This window comes from Danio rerio, chromosome 20, assembly GCF_049306965.1.
Source record: "Danio rerio strain Tuebingen ecotype United States chromosome 20, GRCz12tu, whole genome shotgun sequence".
NCBI classification, from domain to species: Eukaryota; Metazoa; Chordata; class Actinopteri; order Cypriniformes; family Danionidae; genus Danio; species Danio rerio.
The window spans coordinates 9,580,164-9,598,947 of record NC_133195.1 but is presented as its reverse complement, the minus strand read 5'-3'; the positions used below and the strand labels follow the sequence as shown (position 1 = coordinate 9,598,947).

At 36.6% G+C, this 18,784-nt stretch overlaps 3 protein-coding genes across 6 annotated transcripts in view; 2 read left to right on the top strand and 1 right to left on the bottom strand.

Annotated features, from left to right (window-relative positions):
* crip2l (cysteine-rich protein 2-like) overlaps positions 1 to 5,680 on the top strand; it is a 33,725-nt gene extending 28,045 nt beyond the window's left edge. For both annotated transcript variants that reach the window (NM_001005968.1, XM_068215423.1), the window contains 4 exon segments: positions 2,285 to 2,353; positions 2,502 to 2,596; positions 4,991 to 5,048; positions 5,169 to 5,680. In NM_001005968.1, the coding sequence (NP_001005968.1) occupies positions 2,285 to 2,353; positions 2,502 to 2,596; positions 4,991 to 5,048; positions 5,169 to 5,233 (287 nt within the window). In that variant the 3' untranslated portion in view covers positions 5,234 to 5,680.
* Positions 5,681 to 6,625: 945 nt separating this feature from the next.
* Positions 6,626 to 13,193, top strand: rdh14b (retinol dehydrogenase 14b). The gene is given in 2 exon segments (NM_001047190.1): positions 6,626 to 7,005; positions 11,806 to 13,193. Coding segments are annotated over 2 exon segments (972 nt in total). The 5' UTR covers positions 6,626 to 6,651; the 3' UTR covers positions 12,424 to 13,193.
* A 187-nt stretch (positions 13,194 to 13,380) lies between these two features.
* The window catches only part of si:dkey-174m14.3, an 84,527-nt gene continuing 79,123 nt past the window's right edge, over positions 13,381 to 18,784 (bottom strand). For all 3 annotated transcript variants that reach the window (XM_068215510.2, NM_001045010.1, XM_073932865.1), the window contains one exon: positions 13,381 to 15,926. In XM_068215510.2, coding sequence (XP_068071611.1) covers positions 14,544 to 15,926 — 1,383 coding nt within the window. In that variant the 3' untranslated portion in view covers positions 13,381 to 14,543. The remainder of the gene's footprint in view (positions 15,927 to 18,784) is intronic.

Here is an 18,784-nt window from a genome sequence, read left to right as displayed (position 1 = left end):
GGTGCTCTTCTGCATACTTTAGTTGTAACCAGTTGTTATTTGAGTTACTGTTGCCTTTCTATAATTTCAATCAAGTTTGGCCAAACTCCTCTGACCTCCGGCATCAACAAGGCATTTATGCCCACAGAACTGCTGCTCATTGAAAATTTTGCCTTTACGGACCATTCTATGTAAACCCTTGAGATGGTTGTGCGTGACAATCCCTGTAGATCAGCAGTTTCTGAAAAACTCAGTCTGGCACCGACAACAATGCCACATTCAAAGTCACTAAAATTAACTTTTTTCCCCATTCTGATGCTGTTTAAACTGCAGACATTCATATTAACCTTGTCTACATGCCTAAATGCACTGAGTTGCTGCCATGAGATTGGCTGATTACAAAATGTATTTAACGAGCAGTTGTACCTAATAAAGTTGCCGGTGAGTGTATATGCTGGAGTGGACACATGAAGCAAACTCGCTCCCTCTGTCAAACTTGAAGGATTTATGGTATGTCCATATGGAACTCACCTTAAAATGGTGGTGGGAATTCCCCAGAGGGAACAAGGGAAAGGAAGTTTGCGAGTGTGTGTCTAAAAGTGGAGTTGAACAAACCTTTTCAGACACTGTAATAAAAAAAAGCTGATACTGTAATGGATATTAGGAGAAATTAGTTTTTTGACCTTTTATAAATGTAATCTTATTGTAGGAAACCTTCAAAACTAAAATAGGAACCTTAACATAGCATAATAGGGCCATTTAAGGCAGGACAACCAAGGGGAATTATGGGGAAAAAATAAATAAATAAACTTAGATATCACAATAGATTCCCAGTATTGTATTGTGACCAGAAGAGCAATCGCTGCGTAAACATATGCCAGAATAGTTGGCGTTTCATTCCACTGTGGCAACCCCTGATAAATAAGGAACTAAGCCGAAGCAGAATAAATGACTATCACAACAGATTTAGTTGATGTTACATTAAGTATTACAAACATTGCCTGAATATGCAAATGATTCATTGTCTAATTAGATATGCACTAATTTGCATACAAGTTCAGAACACAATTCTGAACATATAACCAGGTGTTAAGTTCTTGCTTCATTTTATTAACAAATTACAGATAGATGGGATTTCGGATATCTTTTTCCCACTACATAACTCAGAAATAGAATAAATTAATTAATTAATAAGTAAACATATATATTTAGTTAAAGTCAGAATTATTAGCCCTCCTTTGCATTTTTTTCTTTTTTTTTAAATATTTCCCAAATTATGTTTGACAGAGCAAGGAAATTTTCACAGTATATTCCAGTTTCAGCCTTTAAATGTCACTTAAAGCTGTAGAGAATTGTCTTGAAAAATATCTAGTAAAATATTTTTATACTGTCATCATGGCAAAGATAAAATAAATCATTTATTAGAAATGAGTTATTAAAAATATTATGTTTAGAAATGTGTTGAAAAAAACTATCTTCGTTAAACAGAAATTGGGGGAAAAACTATATATATATATAAATTAATGTTTTAAAAAATCTGATAAATTATATATATATATATATATATATATATATATATATATATATATATATATATATATATATATATATATATGTATAAACATTTATTTTTTTAATACCCTAGATGAGACAGGAATACACTTTAATTACAATGTAAGAATTTTTGAGAGAGAAGTCTTGTATTGTAGCCTAATTGTTGTAAATATATAAAATTCAATAAAAATGAACACAATTAACATTTTATGCGTGTGTTGGGCGAGGAATGAGATGGGGTCTTTCCATTAATCTGAAACAACACTATACAAAAATTTACTAAATTAACCAGTTGATGAAAAATCTCCTGAATAACGCCCTAGCACTTTTAATTACCACTGCGTTTGAAATGTGCTATATAAATAAACTTGCCTTGCTTTGCCTAGCAACCATTCACATGATCTTAGCAACCACACAGCAGTAGAATGAATTAGTTGGTTTTAGGGATACAGCTGCAGCCAGAAACAAACAATATATTGTTTTCTTTTACTATATATTGAAGAATTTTGGAAACCTGTAAAAATGGACTTCCATGGTATTTGTTTTACCTACCAACATTCTTCAAAGTATCTTCTTTTGTGTTCAACAAAACATAAACAAACTCAAATGGGAGGGTAAATGATGACAGAATTTACACTTTTGTGTGAACCATCCCTTTAACATTCTAGTCGTTTTACACTTAAAGAGATGCTGTTATCATTTCAATGAATGTTACATGTGAGAATAATAGTTTGCTACATCTGTTTTACAGCTGCAAGTTTCAGTTCGTTCTCTGGTGAGCCGAACATCTGCCCAAGGTGCAACAAAACAGTGTACTTTGGTAAGCACTGACATTCAGACATTAAAGTTCACCAAATGTGGACTTGTGCCGGCTCTTGTGTGCTCGGAAGTGGCAGGACATGCATTAGCATTTCTGGAGGTTGCCTGATGCTTACCGAGGGGCCTGTGTTTCTCTCTTTGTGTTGCAGCTGAAAAGGTCAGTTCCCTGGGTAAAGACTGGCACAGACCCTGCCTGCGCTGCGAGAGGTGCAGTAAGACTCTGGCTGCGGGCAGCCATGCGGAGGTAAGGACAGTGCTGGGCAAGCTACTTGAAAAATGTAGTGAGCTAAGCTAATAGCTACTCTACATAAAATGTAGCTTTACTAACTACACTAAAAGCTACCTCCGGGAAAATGTAGCAAGCTAAGCTAAAAGCTTCACGGCAAAAAGTTTAGCTACATATAAGCTATTTTTACAATTTTCATTTTTAAATCGAAGCAACTTAAATCCAAGTCAGTCATATCTTAGTGATTAATAAAACCGTTAATGAAACATATAAGGCATAATATTTCAGTTCAGTCATTCAAAGTAAATAATATGCTGTACTAAAAAGAAAGTTAAGCTAGTAGCGACGCTACCGTCCAACACTGGGTGAGGAACACAGTGATAAAACACTGCAGCTTCACTTGTTTACTGATTGGCATTCTCATATAATAAAATAGTAGTGTTTTAGTATTTATGTTTTTTAATATTTTACAACTGTAGTACTGTGTATTATTATGTATGTTACTTATGTTTCTTCAGGCATTTTTGGTAATTTTAATAGAGTTTAAATGGGCTTTTATGTAGAATTATGAAAGGATATATATATATATATATATATATATATATATATATATATATATATATATATATATATATATATATATATATAGTTGAGGTCAGAATTATTAGCCCCCGTTTATTTTTTTCCCCAATTTTTTTTATTATTTTTTTATGCATTTCTAAGCATAATAGTTTTAATAGTTTTCTAAAGACGTGCCGGCCCTGAACACACGTTGGCCAAAACAGGAAATAAAAAAAACTGCAACTACGTTATTTGCGTTTTTTTTTTTTTTTTTTTACGCGTTAAATATTTAAAATTAACCATGTTAATTTTGACAGCCCTAAATATATATATATATATATATATATATATATATATATATATATATATATATATATATATATATACAGTTGAAGTCAGAATTATTAGCCCCCCTTTATTCTTTTTCCCCAATTTCTGTTTAACAGGTTTTTTTTAACACATTTCTAAACATAATAGTTTTAATAACTCATTTCTATATCTGATTTATTTTATCTTTGCCATGATGACAGTAAATGATATTTGAATAGATATTTTTCAAGACACTTCTATACAGCTTTAAATGACATTTAAAGGCTTAACTAGGGTAATTAGGTTAACTAGGCAGGTTAGGGTAATTAGGCAAGTCATTGTATAAGAGTGGTTTGTTCTGTAGACTATCGAATAAATATATAGCTTAAAGAGGCTAATAATTTTGTCTCTAAAATAGTGTTTTAAAAAAAACTAATTTTATTCTAGCTGAAATAAAAGAATTAAGACTTTCTCCAGAAGAAAAAATATTATCAGACATAATGTGAAAATGTCCTTGCTCTGTTAAACATCATTTGGAAAATATATTTTAAAAAGAAAAATAAATTCAAAGGGGGCTAATAATTTTGACTTCAACTGTATATAGTTGAAGTCAGAATTATTAGCCCCCGTTTATTTTTTCCCTAATTTCTGTTTAATAAAGAGCAGATTTTTTTTCAACTCATTTTTAAACATAATAGATTTAAAAATATCTAATATCTAATTTATTTTATCTTTATCATCATGTTGACAGTAAATAACATTTGACTAAATATTTTTCAAGATTATAGTGTTCAGCTTAAAGTGACATTTAAGGGCTTAAGTTAATTAGGTTAATTCTGCACATTGGGGTAATTAGGCAAGTCATTTTAAAACAGTGGTTTGTTCTGTAGACAGTCGGAAAGGGGCTAATAATAATAACTTGAAATGGTTTTAAAAAAAATTAAATATGCTTTTATTGAAAATCAAAATGTACAACCTTTATTTTGCTAGCTCACAATGTTATTCTTAACTTGAATAATGAATCCATGCAAATAAATTGACTGTAAAAACAGGTTTGTTTTGGTAATCTTCAATAAAAGCCTACAGACCATGTTTGGAGAGGGCATCCTTCTGTAGATGTCAACCTGAGGGCTTACATAGCAAATCTACATTAAAACCCTTTTAGCTACCATTAGTTTGCAATCAGTGAATGATTCATGAAAGAAAGTCCCGCCCCCTACTCAATATGCAGTTTCAGTTGAAAGTACATCGACATACTGAAATAAGACTTTAAATTATTTAAAATATTCCACTAGGCTGCTTAAAACATACATTTCGAATATTTATAAACCACATTTAGGTTTTGAACAATGGCTATCTGTATTTTTAACTAGAAAAAGTGTACATATCCTATCTAGCCATAACTATTGACAAAGCTACACAAAGGTACAATTCAATAATACCAGATTGTTGTTGTGTAATACATCCAGATACAAAATAACACAATGACACAATAACAAAATAACACAAGCATAATTACATGGATTTTGTTTTAAACTACAGCACGATGGCCAGCCCTACTGCCATAAACCATGTTACGCTGTTCTCTTTGGACCAAAAGGTAATTTTTGCTTCATTCTTTATATAAAAACACACACAATTAGGTTTGATGGGCAGAAGACACTTCTAAAAATGTAAATGATGTATATTGATGACAGTAGTTTGATGTTTTTTTGTTTAGGAGTTAATACCGGAGGTGTCGGCAGTTACATATATGAGGACCCAAACACTGAGGGCCAGGCATAAGAACCACGATCAAACCAGCAGTATTAACAATCCTAGATCAGTCCTATCCTCTGCTTACTTTTAATCCACATCCTCTTACACGAGTCTGAACTGATCTTTATCTACGTATCTACGAGTGCCACTTACATACTTACTGAAATGAGCTAGTATTAATACTTACTAACATGAATCCGTGTCTAGCCTTTTTGCTGTATTTATATATGGTTTTTATATATTTAAGAATGTAGTTTTTGTTTTTGACTGTGATATTACAGGTACAGAAAAACATTAGTTCAGAATTTTTGACCTTACTTCTGATATACGATTAGTTTTGTGTAGCATTTTAGCGCACTTATATATTATAGTCTACTAACATACAGCATATGTTTTCTGAAATTTGCACTTAAAATATGTTTATGTATTCAAAATATGTTTGTATTTCTAATTAAAAAAGTATTGTCAAGTGTATTGAAATGTTATTTTTTTCGTTTCATTTTTGGCGTACACATTCCTCTTCGAGCTCTTTGAGTTTAATTAGAAGAAAATTATTCTAAAACACGAAAAAAAATATAAAACTGAAAAAATTATAGAAATGCAAATAAATATTTTTAATGAATTATGGTTAGAAATACATGTAACATAAATGTTTATAGCCTACACATATATAAATTGTAAAATAAAAATGGTTTATATAAGCCATTTTTATTCAGAAATGCTATTATATTTCGTAACTAATTAGGCTACAAAGAATATGCAAATAACATTTGAATAAAACATTTTAAAAAGTGTGTGTTTGTCAAAAATCGAATCTTTTTTATCTTAATGCCATTGAAATGTCATAGGAAATCAACCACGGATCTGGTAAAGGTCATTGATTCTTTTTTTCCGGCTTAAGCACCTTATTAATCAGGGATCGCCACAGCAGAATGAATCTCCAACTTATCCAGCACATGTATTACGCAGTGAATGCCCTTCCAGCTGCGCCCGTCACTGAGGAACTCTGATGAAGGTATAAATTAGAAAATTAGCTATATAAAATCAATGAGAAGAGTATTTAGTTTTATTTAATTGAATTAATACACATATAAATAAACACGGTGTGTATATATTTAGGCTACACTACAATTATTTATAGAATTTATTTAGCATTAGGCTAACATTACATACACATGCTTATTTACTTATCTAAAAATAAATACAGTTACTTTAAAATAATCTTGACATGAATCTATTTATGTAAACATCACATTAACAAACATTTAACTTAAAATGCTCGTCAGGAAAATAAATGATAGTAATCAAGTACAACCGCATTTCGTGTGATAAAGAAGTTGGCCTGCGGTACAATAACAAAGCAATGCATTCTGGGTAATGTGGTCCACGACGCTCACACACACGCCGTCGCTCGCTGTCATTCAACGGCCGCAACTCCTGCACTGATGTCGGCAGCGGTGGTTTTAGCCGCTGTCCTTGGCGGTGGGGTTTTCTTCATCGCCCGGAGGATCATATTCAGGCGGAAAGCGCTGAGATTAATGAGCTACCCCCCGGCTCTGATGCGCGGAAAGACCGTGATCGTGACCGGGGCAAACTGCGGCATCGGGAAGGCGACCGCGGCGGAGCTGCTGAAGCTGCAGGCCCGCGTGATCATGGCTTGTCGGGACAGGCAGAGGGCGGAGGACGCGGCCCGGGACATCCAGAATCAGGCCGGTACAAGTCAGGGAGAAATCGTCATCAAACACTTGGATCTCGCGTCCCTCCAGTCTGTGCGCAGATTCTGCGAGGAAGTGATCAGGGTTTGTTTACATCTCTCTCATTCTCTTTCAGTTCATGTATTTGGGTCATATATACGTTAAAATCGCATAAATAACATATCAATAACGCAGAAATAGCACATTTATAGAATAAATTTAGCAAATAGCAGAATAAGCAAACTAAACAACCATTATATGCAATGTTAATGGTTAGCCTACATGTTGTGCAACTCTAAAAAGGTCAAGCAGTGAGCACGTGTTTCTTGGTAAGTGAGCTATCCAGTGTCCTGAAAAAAATATGACACATTTGATGCTATTCCCTTAATCTTTCTAAGCTTGGTAACTAAAGATATTTACTTTAGAAACTTAATCACCACTGTCATCATAAACAACACCCTGCTAAAAAAAAAATCCAGCTTAAACCAGCCTAGGATGGTTGGCTGGTTTTAGCTGGTCAACCAGGCTGGTTTTAGAGGGGTTTTGACCATTTTCAGCCTAGTCTTAGCTAGTCAGACTGGAAAGTGACCAGCTAAAACCATCTTAAACCAGCTTGACCATCCTGGTTTAAGCTGGACATAGCTGGTTTTGGCTTGGCTTCTAGCCTGGCTAGGCTGGTCAAGCTAGTTTTAGCTGGTCATCCCCCAGCCTGTCCAGCTAAAACAGCCTGGAAGGTGCCAAAACCCCTCTAAAACCAGGCTGGTCGACTAGCTAAAACCAGCCAAACATCCTAGGTTGGTTTAAGCTGGATTTTTCAGCAGGGCATTAGGCTTTCATGTTTGAAAAGAACATTTTAATGCAATTCCCTATTGTTGTTATTCTTATCACAGATTAAGGTTAAACAATATCAAAACAACAAAGGCCTTTAGAATTAAAGGCGCTTGAAAGAATTTAGGGAATATGTATTTTATTATTATTATGATTTCCATTCTTGAACTTTTTAATATCACATTAGTAAATAGTTGGATTCCAAATAATTAATTTGATTTTGAATATTGTTTCAACGTTATATTAAGTGGCCTTTACTACTAGATACTTGCGTCAGAAAGTATAATGTATTGCATTGCACAAAACGTATTATGGGATACCCCTTGAGACAGGTTTGTTGGTATAATGGGTATGTTTAGGGACAGTTTACTCAAAAATTACAGTACAGTAAAATGGATGGCTCAACAGATTATTTATATAAACTAAAATGGCCAAAGTGTACAGTATGTGTGTGTATGGATTTTCTCTGTACTGGGTTGCAGCTGGAAGGACAACCACTGTGTAAAACATATGCTGGATAAGTTGGAGGGTCATTCCGCTGTGGCGAACCGAAGGAAAATGAATGAATGAATGAGTAATTACAGCTCTATTTACATACAGATGATTTTTAAAATATACAATATAAAATATTTTAAAAAGTACAGTGTAAAGAGTGTATGTGTACAATTAGTATCAAATGATAAATCTGAATTAAGCGTATAGTAATTAGGGCCACTTGATATAGAGTGGGACCAAAATATTTTATTAGTTCACTGAATGCAAACTTTAAAGCAGGGTTTCTCAACTGGTTTGGCCAAGGGACCCACATTTTGACATGGTCATCAACCCACGACTCAAATTTTTAGGAACTATAATACAATTTTTGGAATTATAAATAATTAGTATTTATTTGTTAACATACACAAGTAGTGACAGATAAATCATACGAAAATCACCAAGACCTACAAATAAACTATATTTTATTGCTATCATTTAACAAAATGTATCAAAATATAGAAATAATACAAAGTAAAAACAAAAAAAACTGTAAACAGTGGTTAGGGTAAGGAAAGATTCAGTTACCATGAACTAAACTGAACTGTTAATAAAACCGTTTCAAAATGTCATTTTTATATAGGTTTCGTGCTCTCTTGTGAGAGCACCTCACTACTTATGACCAGGGACAGACGGAATCTGCTAACGTTTTTTGTTATTTCTGCAGAGAATTTTGGTTAAAATCTGTGGATTTCTGTGGAATTATTTTGGGAATATCCAGCAGAGTATCATAACTAAAACCTTAATGTATGAAATAAAAAGTAATAAATTACTGAATAAAAACTGAAAAAATTCAGATTTACACATTTACTCAAGTAAATAAACAGAATTAATGATGGGCTAAAAATCTGCAGAAATCTGCGGGATTCTGCGGAAAATCTGCGGGATTCTGCGCGCACAGATTCTGTGTGGCCTACTTATGACACACTGAGGATTTTTTGTCGTCAATATATGTAAATCCATACTTACATATTCAGGGTCATACTTGCGCTTCAACATATTTGTTGCTATAATTACATGAAATTTCACATGTCAAACGGTAGAGTTGTCACGTGCGCATTTCAAAATAAAAGTCAAAATAAGTTTTAATTAAAAAAGTTAAACTTTTGTTGTTGTTTTTTGACCACACACTCCACGACCCACTTTTAGGTCGCAACCCACCAGTTGAGAAACACTGCTTTAAAGGTAGTAATTTTAAATTGTTAAATTTTTTAAACAATTTAAAATTTTTTAAATTGTTTATTGTCTGATCAATAGGGTATATGCCGAGCTAGTGCAGTTCCCATGCTGATACACTTCCGGTGACCTGTTATTATGAACTTTTTACCATTTTATACGGTTCCTTATACAGCATCGATGTTGTAATGTCATTAAAATACATTCAGTTAAATAAACTTTAGCATTTATTTAGTTGCTCAAGCGTAAAACGAGACAAAAAGCTGTTTACTCGCACGTGCCCGTCAGAATCGGCAGGCTAATGCAGAAGCTCCATTGAATATACTGGGGTAAAATAAATGCTCATATTATAAAGATATGGCGGGGGAAATGTAATTTAATACAGTGCGTCTTGTACAATCTGAGACCCACTTTAAATCGGATATCACTCAGCTAGTGAAGATCGCTGATTTTTAAAGAAAACAGACCTTAAACGCACCGGATTTTGCATTGGCATTCAATTCGCCGGAAGCGCTTAACCCAGGTTTCTGGCAAATTAAAAGTCCTATTAGCATGCTTCGGCATATACCCCATTAAAGTCTACAAAAGAGCCATACTGGGAAGGAGAAAAACAGTAACAATATAACAGTAGGCCACACAGTATCTTAGTGGTTAGCATTGTCACCTCACAGCAAGAAGGTCGCTGGTTCGAGTCCCGGCTGGGCCAGTTGACATTTCTGTGTGGAGTTTGCATGGTCACCCCATGTTCGCGTGGGTTTCCTCCGGGTGCTCCGGTTTCCCCCCACAGTTCAAAGACAGGCGCTATAGGAACAAACTAAATTGGTCGTAGTGCATGTGTGAGAATGAGTATGTATGGGTGTTTCCCAGTTCTGGGTTGCAGCTGGAAGGGTATCCGCTGCAAATGCAAACATATGCTGGATAAGTTGGCGGTTCATTCCGCTCTGGCAACCCCTGATAAATAAAGTGACTAAGCCAAAGGAAAATGAATGAATGAATATTACAGAACAATTAATAAATGATCTGTTATCATTTTCAATACAGTTACTCAATATAACAGAGGGGCAAAACAGCTGCATTTGTATGAAGCAGGAGTGAGTCTGAATTACTTGAGGGACACCTCATGTAGAAACTTGTTCATGTGATAGCTTCCTTCACTGTCACCGCTGTTGACTTACATGCATTTATAAATTAATACAAAACCTATTTGCTACCCTCAAACACATAACTAAACACTGCGATGCTGCAACACACTATAACAAATATATTTTCCATGTTAAAATTAATTTTGTTCTATCCCAAATTGTTTTTATTTTTGCGATTGGAACACCAACATAGACTACTATGACAATGATAACCTCAGGAGCCAATTATGTCCTTTATGCCAGGGGTTTTCAAACTTTTAGGACACACTCGCCCCCAAGTTTGTACAATTTCACTCTTAGTTAATTACATTGAAACATAAAAATACAGCTTACCTGTTTTAATGTTATGGCTGAGCCTTTTTCTCCGAGGACAACATGCTTATCTGTGGTCGGATTCCTGACACGACTAACCGTAAATCATCTTGAGCAATTATGCTGAACATGGGGCATAACAACAACACAGCAGGGAATGCTGAACAAATGTTTCAACTGTACAAACTAAAAATTAGCATTTATTTTTTATATCTTTTTATCCACAAAGTGTGCAGCTCTTGTCACTGCAGGGTATCTTGGGCGTAATTACTTACGAAATAAAGTATACTTTTATACTTGACCTTTATTTAAGAATACTTCTTTTTCCTAAGGGTGCGGTTACTGACTTACCAAGATCAGTCTAGTAAAGACAGGAGGAGTATTGCTGCTCTGACAGCCAAGTTGGGTCAAAGCTAGAGATGCTCAGATCAGGATTTTTGCTGCTGATATTGAGTACTGATTTCTTGTCATGGTGATCGGCTGATACTGAGCACCGATTCTAATGCTTCAAGCTTTATAATGGATTAAGCACATTTTCTCTCTAAATATGAACCTTAAGAGAAGATCTTGCCTTACCTAAGAGGAAATATGTAACCAATGTTTTCATTTATGCAGTCTATAGACCATTTTGAGGGATGTAAACAAAACAATGGTCCCAATGTATTTCCTGTTTTACATTTTTAATCTATATAGCTTCTGAGAATCCAAAAAGAGCCCCATATTGATAAATAATGTTATGATAGCAGTTTTAACATTTAGTTATGATTGAAATGACTCTTGTTACAGTTATGAAATAATTTGAAAACAAGCAGGAAATGTTCATAGGCCAATGACATGACCACATTAAAATGGTCTGTACAGTATAAAAATTGTGGCCAGAATTTCTAAGCTCATCATTGTGTTTTTAAATTAGGAGGAGCCAAGAATTGATGTTCTTATCAACAACGCTGGCCTCTACCAGTGTCCCTACAGTAAATCAGAAGAGGGCTTCGAAATGCAACTGGGAGTGAACCACCTGGGTCACTTTCTTCTGACCAACCTCTTGCTGGACCTCCTGAAGCAGTCGTCTCCCAGCCGCGTCGTCGTGGTCTCCTCCAAACTCTACAAGTATGGGAGCATCAACTTTGAGGACCTGAACAGCGAACAGAGCTACAACAAATCTTTCTGCTACAGCCAGAGCAAGCTCGCCAACCTGCTTTTCACTCGCGAGCTGGCCCGCAGGCTGGATGGCACTGAGGTAACTGTAAACGCCCTCACTCCGGGTATCGTAAGAACCAGATTGGGCCGGCATGTCAACATCCCCCTGCTGATTAAGCCTCTTTTTTGGCTGGTCTCCTGGTTGTTCTTTAAAAGCCCACTGGAGGGTGCTCAGACCCCACTCTACCTGGCATGCTCGCCTGAAGTTGAAGGTGTGTCTGGAAAATGCTTTGCTAATTGCGAAGAAGAACAATTGCTTTCTAAGGCCACCGATGACCATGCGGCTAAGCGGCTATGGGACCTGAGTGAAAGCATGGTGGGCCTTAGAAGGTGAAAGAAAGATCCCTTCACATTTGTGGCAATTTTAAGCCTTGGAAAAACAATGCAGTCGATTCTTTTTGGGTTGTGTTTTTGGCCAAGTACCTGAGGGACTTACTGGATAAGAGACAGGAAATTAAAATGTCCATCTGTTCGCCGTATCTTTGCTGCAGTGTTTTCAGAGATGGCCTCGGGCTTGTGACTCACTCTTCTCTGTGAATGAGAGCCGGAAAGTATCGAGTCCAACATATCCCTTGAATACAAATGACAGCAGCAACGTGCCTAAGAAACATGTGGCTCCGTGCTAACAAGAACACAGAGGACCACTGCATATATCTCGACGTAGATTAACCAAGTGCGGATTGTTGTTCTGCAATTAATTGAGCAGAGCTATTCATCCATGAAGTGAACTAGTTACATTTCAGCCTCTCAGAATCTCATCTTTTCATAATGCCATGGAGTAAACTGCTACCCTGTGACTTATTCACGATATATTTAAATATGATTGTGCCATTCCGGAGTTGGCACATAATCAAAAAGGAAACACGTAGGCTGTTGCTTTGCGGATAGTGGACTTAAAAAAGGAGCCAGCATATTGGCTGTGTATTTTGCATTGCCTCTGCTATAAATTGCTGTGTATTAGCCATTATTAGATATATTTCATTTGCGGTGCCGTAGGGAGTTTACTAACTACAGTCTTTAATCACACGCACTAACATGACATGGTTTGATTGTAAATGCAGTGCTTCGGATATACTCTAAAGATTGAATAAATGGACAAAAATGGTTGGTTGTTTTGTGGAGGAGGACCAAGGTCCTTCTTTTGTGTGCTGTCATTCGCACTGTACAAAGAAACATTTCGTACTGGAGACAGAATTCTGAATTATAAATTCTCCTCAATACACCTCAGCAGCAAACCTGGCTCTCCGACAGGAGCAGTGCAGGAAACAAAAGGGAGCTAAAGAGACGGACATGGTGCAACTATTGTGCTTTATTAGATATAGAAAGCAAAACAAGAAACAGAGTCATGCATCATTGTGTCAACTGACACAGGATCCCAGCTGATTAAGAAAGAAGAGAGGGATTGAATCGTGAGGTAGAGAGGGCCTGAGGGAGGGGGCGGGGGGGCTTACAGCACTGAGGAACAAAATAGAGAAAACACTGAAAAGAACAATCACCTCAGAAATTCCATCGCCCAACAAAACACATCAGGACTTTAATAAAATGCCCAGTGCTTCCAAGATATTGTACTCGTTTGATGGTGCAATAGATTTGAGCTGTATCAAACCTATGTGGAATAGAAATAGATTAGAAGTATCGCTTTGGCTGAGACTTGATCTTGAAGGGCTGACTTAGGTTAATATGAATCCATGCAGACTTTATTCTCAAATATTTGCGCAAGGTCTTGCTCACAAACCTCTGGAAGGATCCATCAATGGATTGTCATGAAATCTCAAATCCTTGTCATGACTAATCATTTGAGGCATCTTTAATCGTTTGCAGCTTGTATAATTGTGCTGATTGCCTTATTTATAGCAATATAAATAATTTACAATTATATAGATTGTTCAATCTTCCCATAGTGTTACATTTATTAAACAATAGATATAGCATACTTAACAATAAATACAGCTATTCATAAATTAAATAATAAAAGATCAGATTTCTTGTCAAAATTTGCAATTCTTTTTACATAGCATGTGCTGTCCATTCACAAACCCTTTCGAGCCGAAGGCTTTTGGTAAAACAAAATTAATCTCTTTCTCTCTCTTCGAAGACTTGTTTCCAAAAGTCCGTAACCACCTAATGCACTTGAAATACTTTCTCACAAACCACACAGAACCATTAATAAACTTTCAAAATAGGCTATACAAATAGTGCCGAGCTTCATATCAACTGTACAAACATGAGCAATTCATGTTTGATGTTTAGAAAACACTAACAGATACAGAAACCGAGAGGGAAAAAAAAGATAAGAGAGCTGATGGAATGAAAAGATTCAGCAGAAAATCCCATCAAGTGTTTGGCTCAAACTGTAGCTTAACATTCAAAACCTACCAACAAAAGAAAGTAACCAGGAAACCCTGCTCTTAGTACCATAGAGCTGCAAAAAAGAGTAACCAAGAAACCCCACACTTAGTTTAGTAGAGTACCATAGAGCTGTGCCTTGGTGAGACTGTCCTTACGTGACAGCCCTAGTGTGCCAAATTTTTGGTACGGTTGTTGTGGAGGAGGCGGTGGGGTGGTTCCCTGAGGGGACACGCTGTGCCTCTCGGGTTGATAATGCTGCAGTTCAGCACCCATTTCCAGAGATCCATGGTCCAGTGACTCATTTGAGCTGTTTGGACTTACATCAACATATTCAGTTGCTTGGCCCCCAGCTGCCACCCCACCGTCCTTGGGGCTGTAGAGGCTATGCTCAGACTCTTGGCTATCCTCCTTGGAGCGGTACAGGTGTGGTTGGCTTTGCTGTTGTCGTAAACCTGGGCTGCAGTCAGGGCTTGGGCTGGAGAAGGGGTCAAGTACCCCAGCATGATGGTATACATCAGTACCCTCCTGGAAGCTACTGTAGAGTGGACCAAGGCGAATTTTTGCAGGCCGGACAGAGAAGTGCTGCTCTGAGAAACTGTAGGGTGATGCCCGCCCAGGGCTGCGGTATGAGTGGGCACTCAGATCCTCCACGCTGAGTTGCCTCCACCGCCCAATCAGCTCTTCTTCCTCAGGAGCAAAAGCACTTCCGCGGCGACTGTCACCATAGGTGATGCTTGGAGAGGTGGAAGGTGGCAGGGGCTCATAAGGTTCACTGTAACAAGAGGACATTGTTCTGCTGTAAATGGGAGAGCTACCATTCTGATGGTGGCTGGTCTCAGGCGGTTGAAAAGCATGTGCCTTCGTGAAGGCGCTTGGACTCTCCCGCTCCCAGGAGGAATCGCTCTTGTGCTCGTATTCACCCCCATCCCTCCAGTCCATATAAAGGGCAGGGTGGCGTGGAGAAGATGCAGCACTACTCTGAGGATCCTGACCCTTGTCCTCCGATCCTCCTCCACTAAAGCTGGAGTAAGAGCTGGAGCCTCCTCCCAGAGAGGTTGTAAACTTTCGGAAGTGGTCCTGCGAGAAGCCAGGCTGTAGGGACATTGATCCCTCTTCTGGGTTGCTATCCGTGGAGTTCTGGGGCTCGTAAACTTTTCTTTGTCCATGGAGGTCCATGCTGGGTCTGCGCTCTCGTCTCCGTTCATCAGGACAATAAAGTGCTGTGTCACTGCTGTACAGGTCTGACTTGTAAGTAGCTCGGAGGCCAAGGCGCTCAGTGCTACCCACAAGGCTGGTGCCCACAAGGAAGCCCTGGCGTTCCTGGGGTTGTGGGCTGGGTGAGCGAGAGGCTTGACTGCTGCAGGCCTCTTCTGGTTTCTCCAGGACCTTAGCAATGACAGAAGCAGGCACTGTGTCGGCATATGGGGAGTGGCAGAGGGAAGAACCCTCCATGTGCAAGCTTACACGCTCCTGAAACTCTGCAGGTAACTGAGAGAGAAAACCAGACATCCATTAGATGGATTCAATAAACAATAGAGTTGAAAGACTTACACAGGAGGAGAAATGTTAATGTGATTACACCAAGACATGCTCCTGGATCAACATCTGTGCTTTAGGTATTTAGGCTTACAGTTGGGGTTATGTGCTTCTATATCATTGTTACCAACTCTTAATCCTCTTTGATATCGAGAATAATTCACAGTTAGCGTTAAGATTACGGGTAGGAATTAGGTGTGGATTACATTTTCGAACAGGAGTGATGTTCCAGGATCAACATAGATGTTAATCCAGGTTTGCATCCTACTTGGCAAAATCACACCCACAGAGAAAGCAGGTAGGGATAAGAGGGAGAATAAAAGCTTCAGTCAGGTCAGTGTCCTTACAGGCAGTAAGAAATACACACAAAAAAATGAATGGAACTGGAGCTCTCAGTAAACCCAGAAGAAAACCTGCAAAGCAGGCATCCAAAGATATATTTAACAGCCAATATTAAGTCTGTGCTAATGGTCTACACAAGTACATGGCTCTAGTTTTTCCATTTAGTGAAAATTGGCCAGAGGAAAGAACCACAGATTTCATTGCTACTGACACCACACACAGAGTACTAGGCATCAGTCCAATATCACAACTCTTTTTACCTCTCCGTTCTTTCACCATAGCAACAAGAAGAAAGTAAATTGCAGCTAATTAGCTAACGGAACATGGCTAATTATAGAAGCAAAAGAGGAGCAAAGATAAAACAAAAATTGTAGTTCTTAAAAAATAAAAAGGGTTGATACCTGTTAAAAAAAATCTCATTTGATATCTACAGTAACTCGCAGGACATCTGTTGACCCGAGTGTTCTTGCTTTCAAGGCTTTTGTTGGCTGCTTTTAAAGAAATCTTGCAGTGGTCATACAAAAATTCAGTTTTTCTTCATAACCCCATGAGACCTTTTTTTTCTGACTGACTGTTTTAATGAATGCTTAGTGCCAGTTCTTTGGCATTTTCGAAAAAAAACAATATGAAAGGGCTAATTCCCTAAACGCGTTGTATAAGACGCATTGATGTTTCCATTCGGCTGTATCTGCCAAATATGAACAGGTTTTTACAGCAGGCAGCATGCCAACACAAGGTCTGCACTAGACATCATGGGACCGGCTTAAGGCTTGGAGCAGATTAATAAATTGCCAGGTTTATTGGCAAATACTATTATTACTTAAACACCCCCACATTTGTCCTGCCAGAACAAGCTCTTGTTCTTAATTTGGACAGAACTTCATTATTTAAAAAAACAAGAACTTGATTTACTATTTTTGCCTTGCTGATTTCACTAAATAACAATAATCGTGTATCATGATTTGGTACTTTAATATATGCAGGTTCAGACCTCAATTATATGGTGTTTAAATAATAATTGTGGCAGTTGTATGGAGCCAGATCAGTCTCAAAAATAATACATTCAAGAAATAGAATTCATATATGCACAGCACAATTCATATTAACAAAATCCAATTTGTAAATTTAAAACATGATTCATAAAAACAACACATATTTTATGAATTCACAAGTAAAAATCATAAATATTTTTTACTAAATAAATCCAATTAGTCTATATTACTAATCGTGTTTTGAATTTACAAATTGGATTTGTGTATTTATTAATCGTGTTTTGAATTTACAAATTTGTTTGTGTTTTTTTTATTTATTTATTTTTAATTTTTTTAAATATTTTTTTTAATTTACAAACTGGATTTGTGTATTTTAGAATTGTGTTTTGAATTTAAAAATTGGATTTGTGTATTTACGAGTCGAGATTTGATCTTACATGTTGGATTTTGTAAATGCGAATTGTGTGGATGTATAAATTATATTTTGAAAATGTATTATTTCTGAGACTGATCTGGCCCCTTAGTTGGGTTTCAACCGATGACATTTTGTATCTTGGAAACAGCGCATCAATAATATATAGGCTATATGAAGACTGTGCACAAGATGTTGTACTATAAATAACTTTTACCCCGAGACTAGGTCTAAATGTTCCTTTATGCTCTATTTTTGTTCAATATTATACAGACATGCAATTATATTTCAGAATTTGTAGTCCACTCTTAGTTACTGTATATTAGAAATTTCATAACACTGTATCAAATATGTGCCTTGACTCTTAAACCATTTTATTTTGACCCTCAGAAGAAAATCCATCTAAAAATAATACAACATTTGTGCAAAATAATATTAAATTATTTAAATGATTTTGTTGTAATTCAGGGAATTTGGTTTATCATTTTACAAATATTCTCTGGTTTTGTTCAAGCACTAAATTAATTACAAATAATGGATTATTTGCAAATATTATTGCTAATTGTTATTAATAACGCTCATCAATAGCAAGAACCAACATGCAAATGCATATCTGCCAAGCATTTGTCTCTGGAAGACCGAGGGTGGAGAGGAAGACAAGTGGCGTTGTGTGTTTGTATGAGTAACACAGAACCTGGTTAGTAACTGTACTATGGACTGGTGTCCTGACATTTTATCCTACACTCTCAGGAAAAAAGGTACACGGTGCAAATAATGTTCCTTGAGAAACAGTTTTGTATCTTTGTAAAAACTGTACCTTATACACTCAGAAATACGCAAGCTGTCACTGGGGTGGAACTTTATTCAAAAGGTACCCATTTGTACTTAAAGGGTCCATATTGGTACCTATATATTAGTACCTAAAAATTTTAAGAGGAACACTTTTGTACTTTTAAGGTACTAATATGTACCCTTAAGGTATTAATATGAACCTTGCAGGTACAAATTTGTACCTCTTAAAAAGGTACCACTCCAGTGACAGCACGCGTACCTTTGTTTCTGAG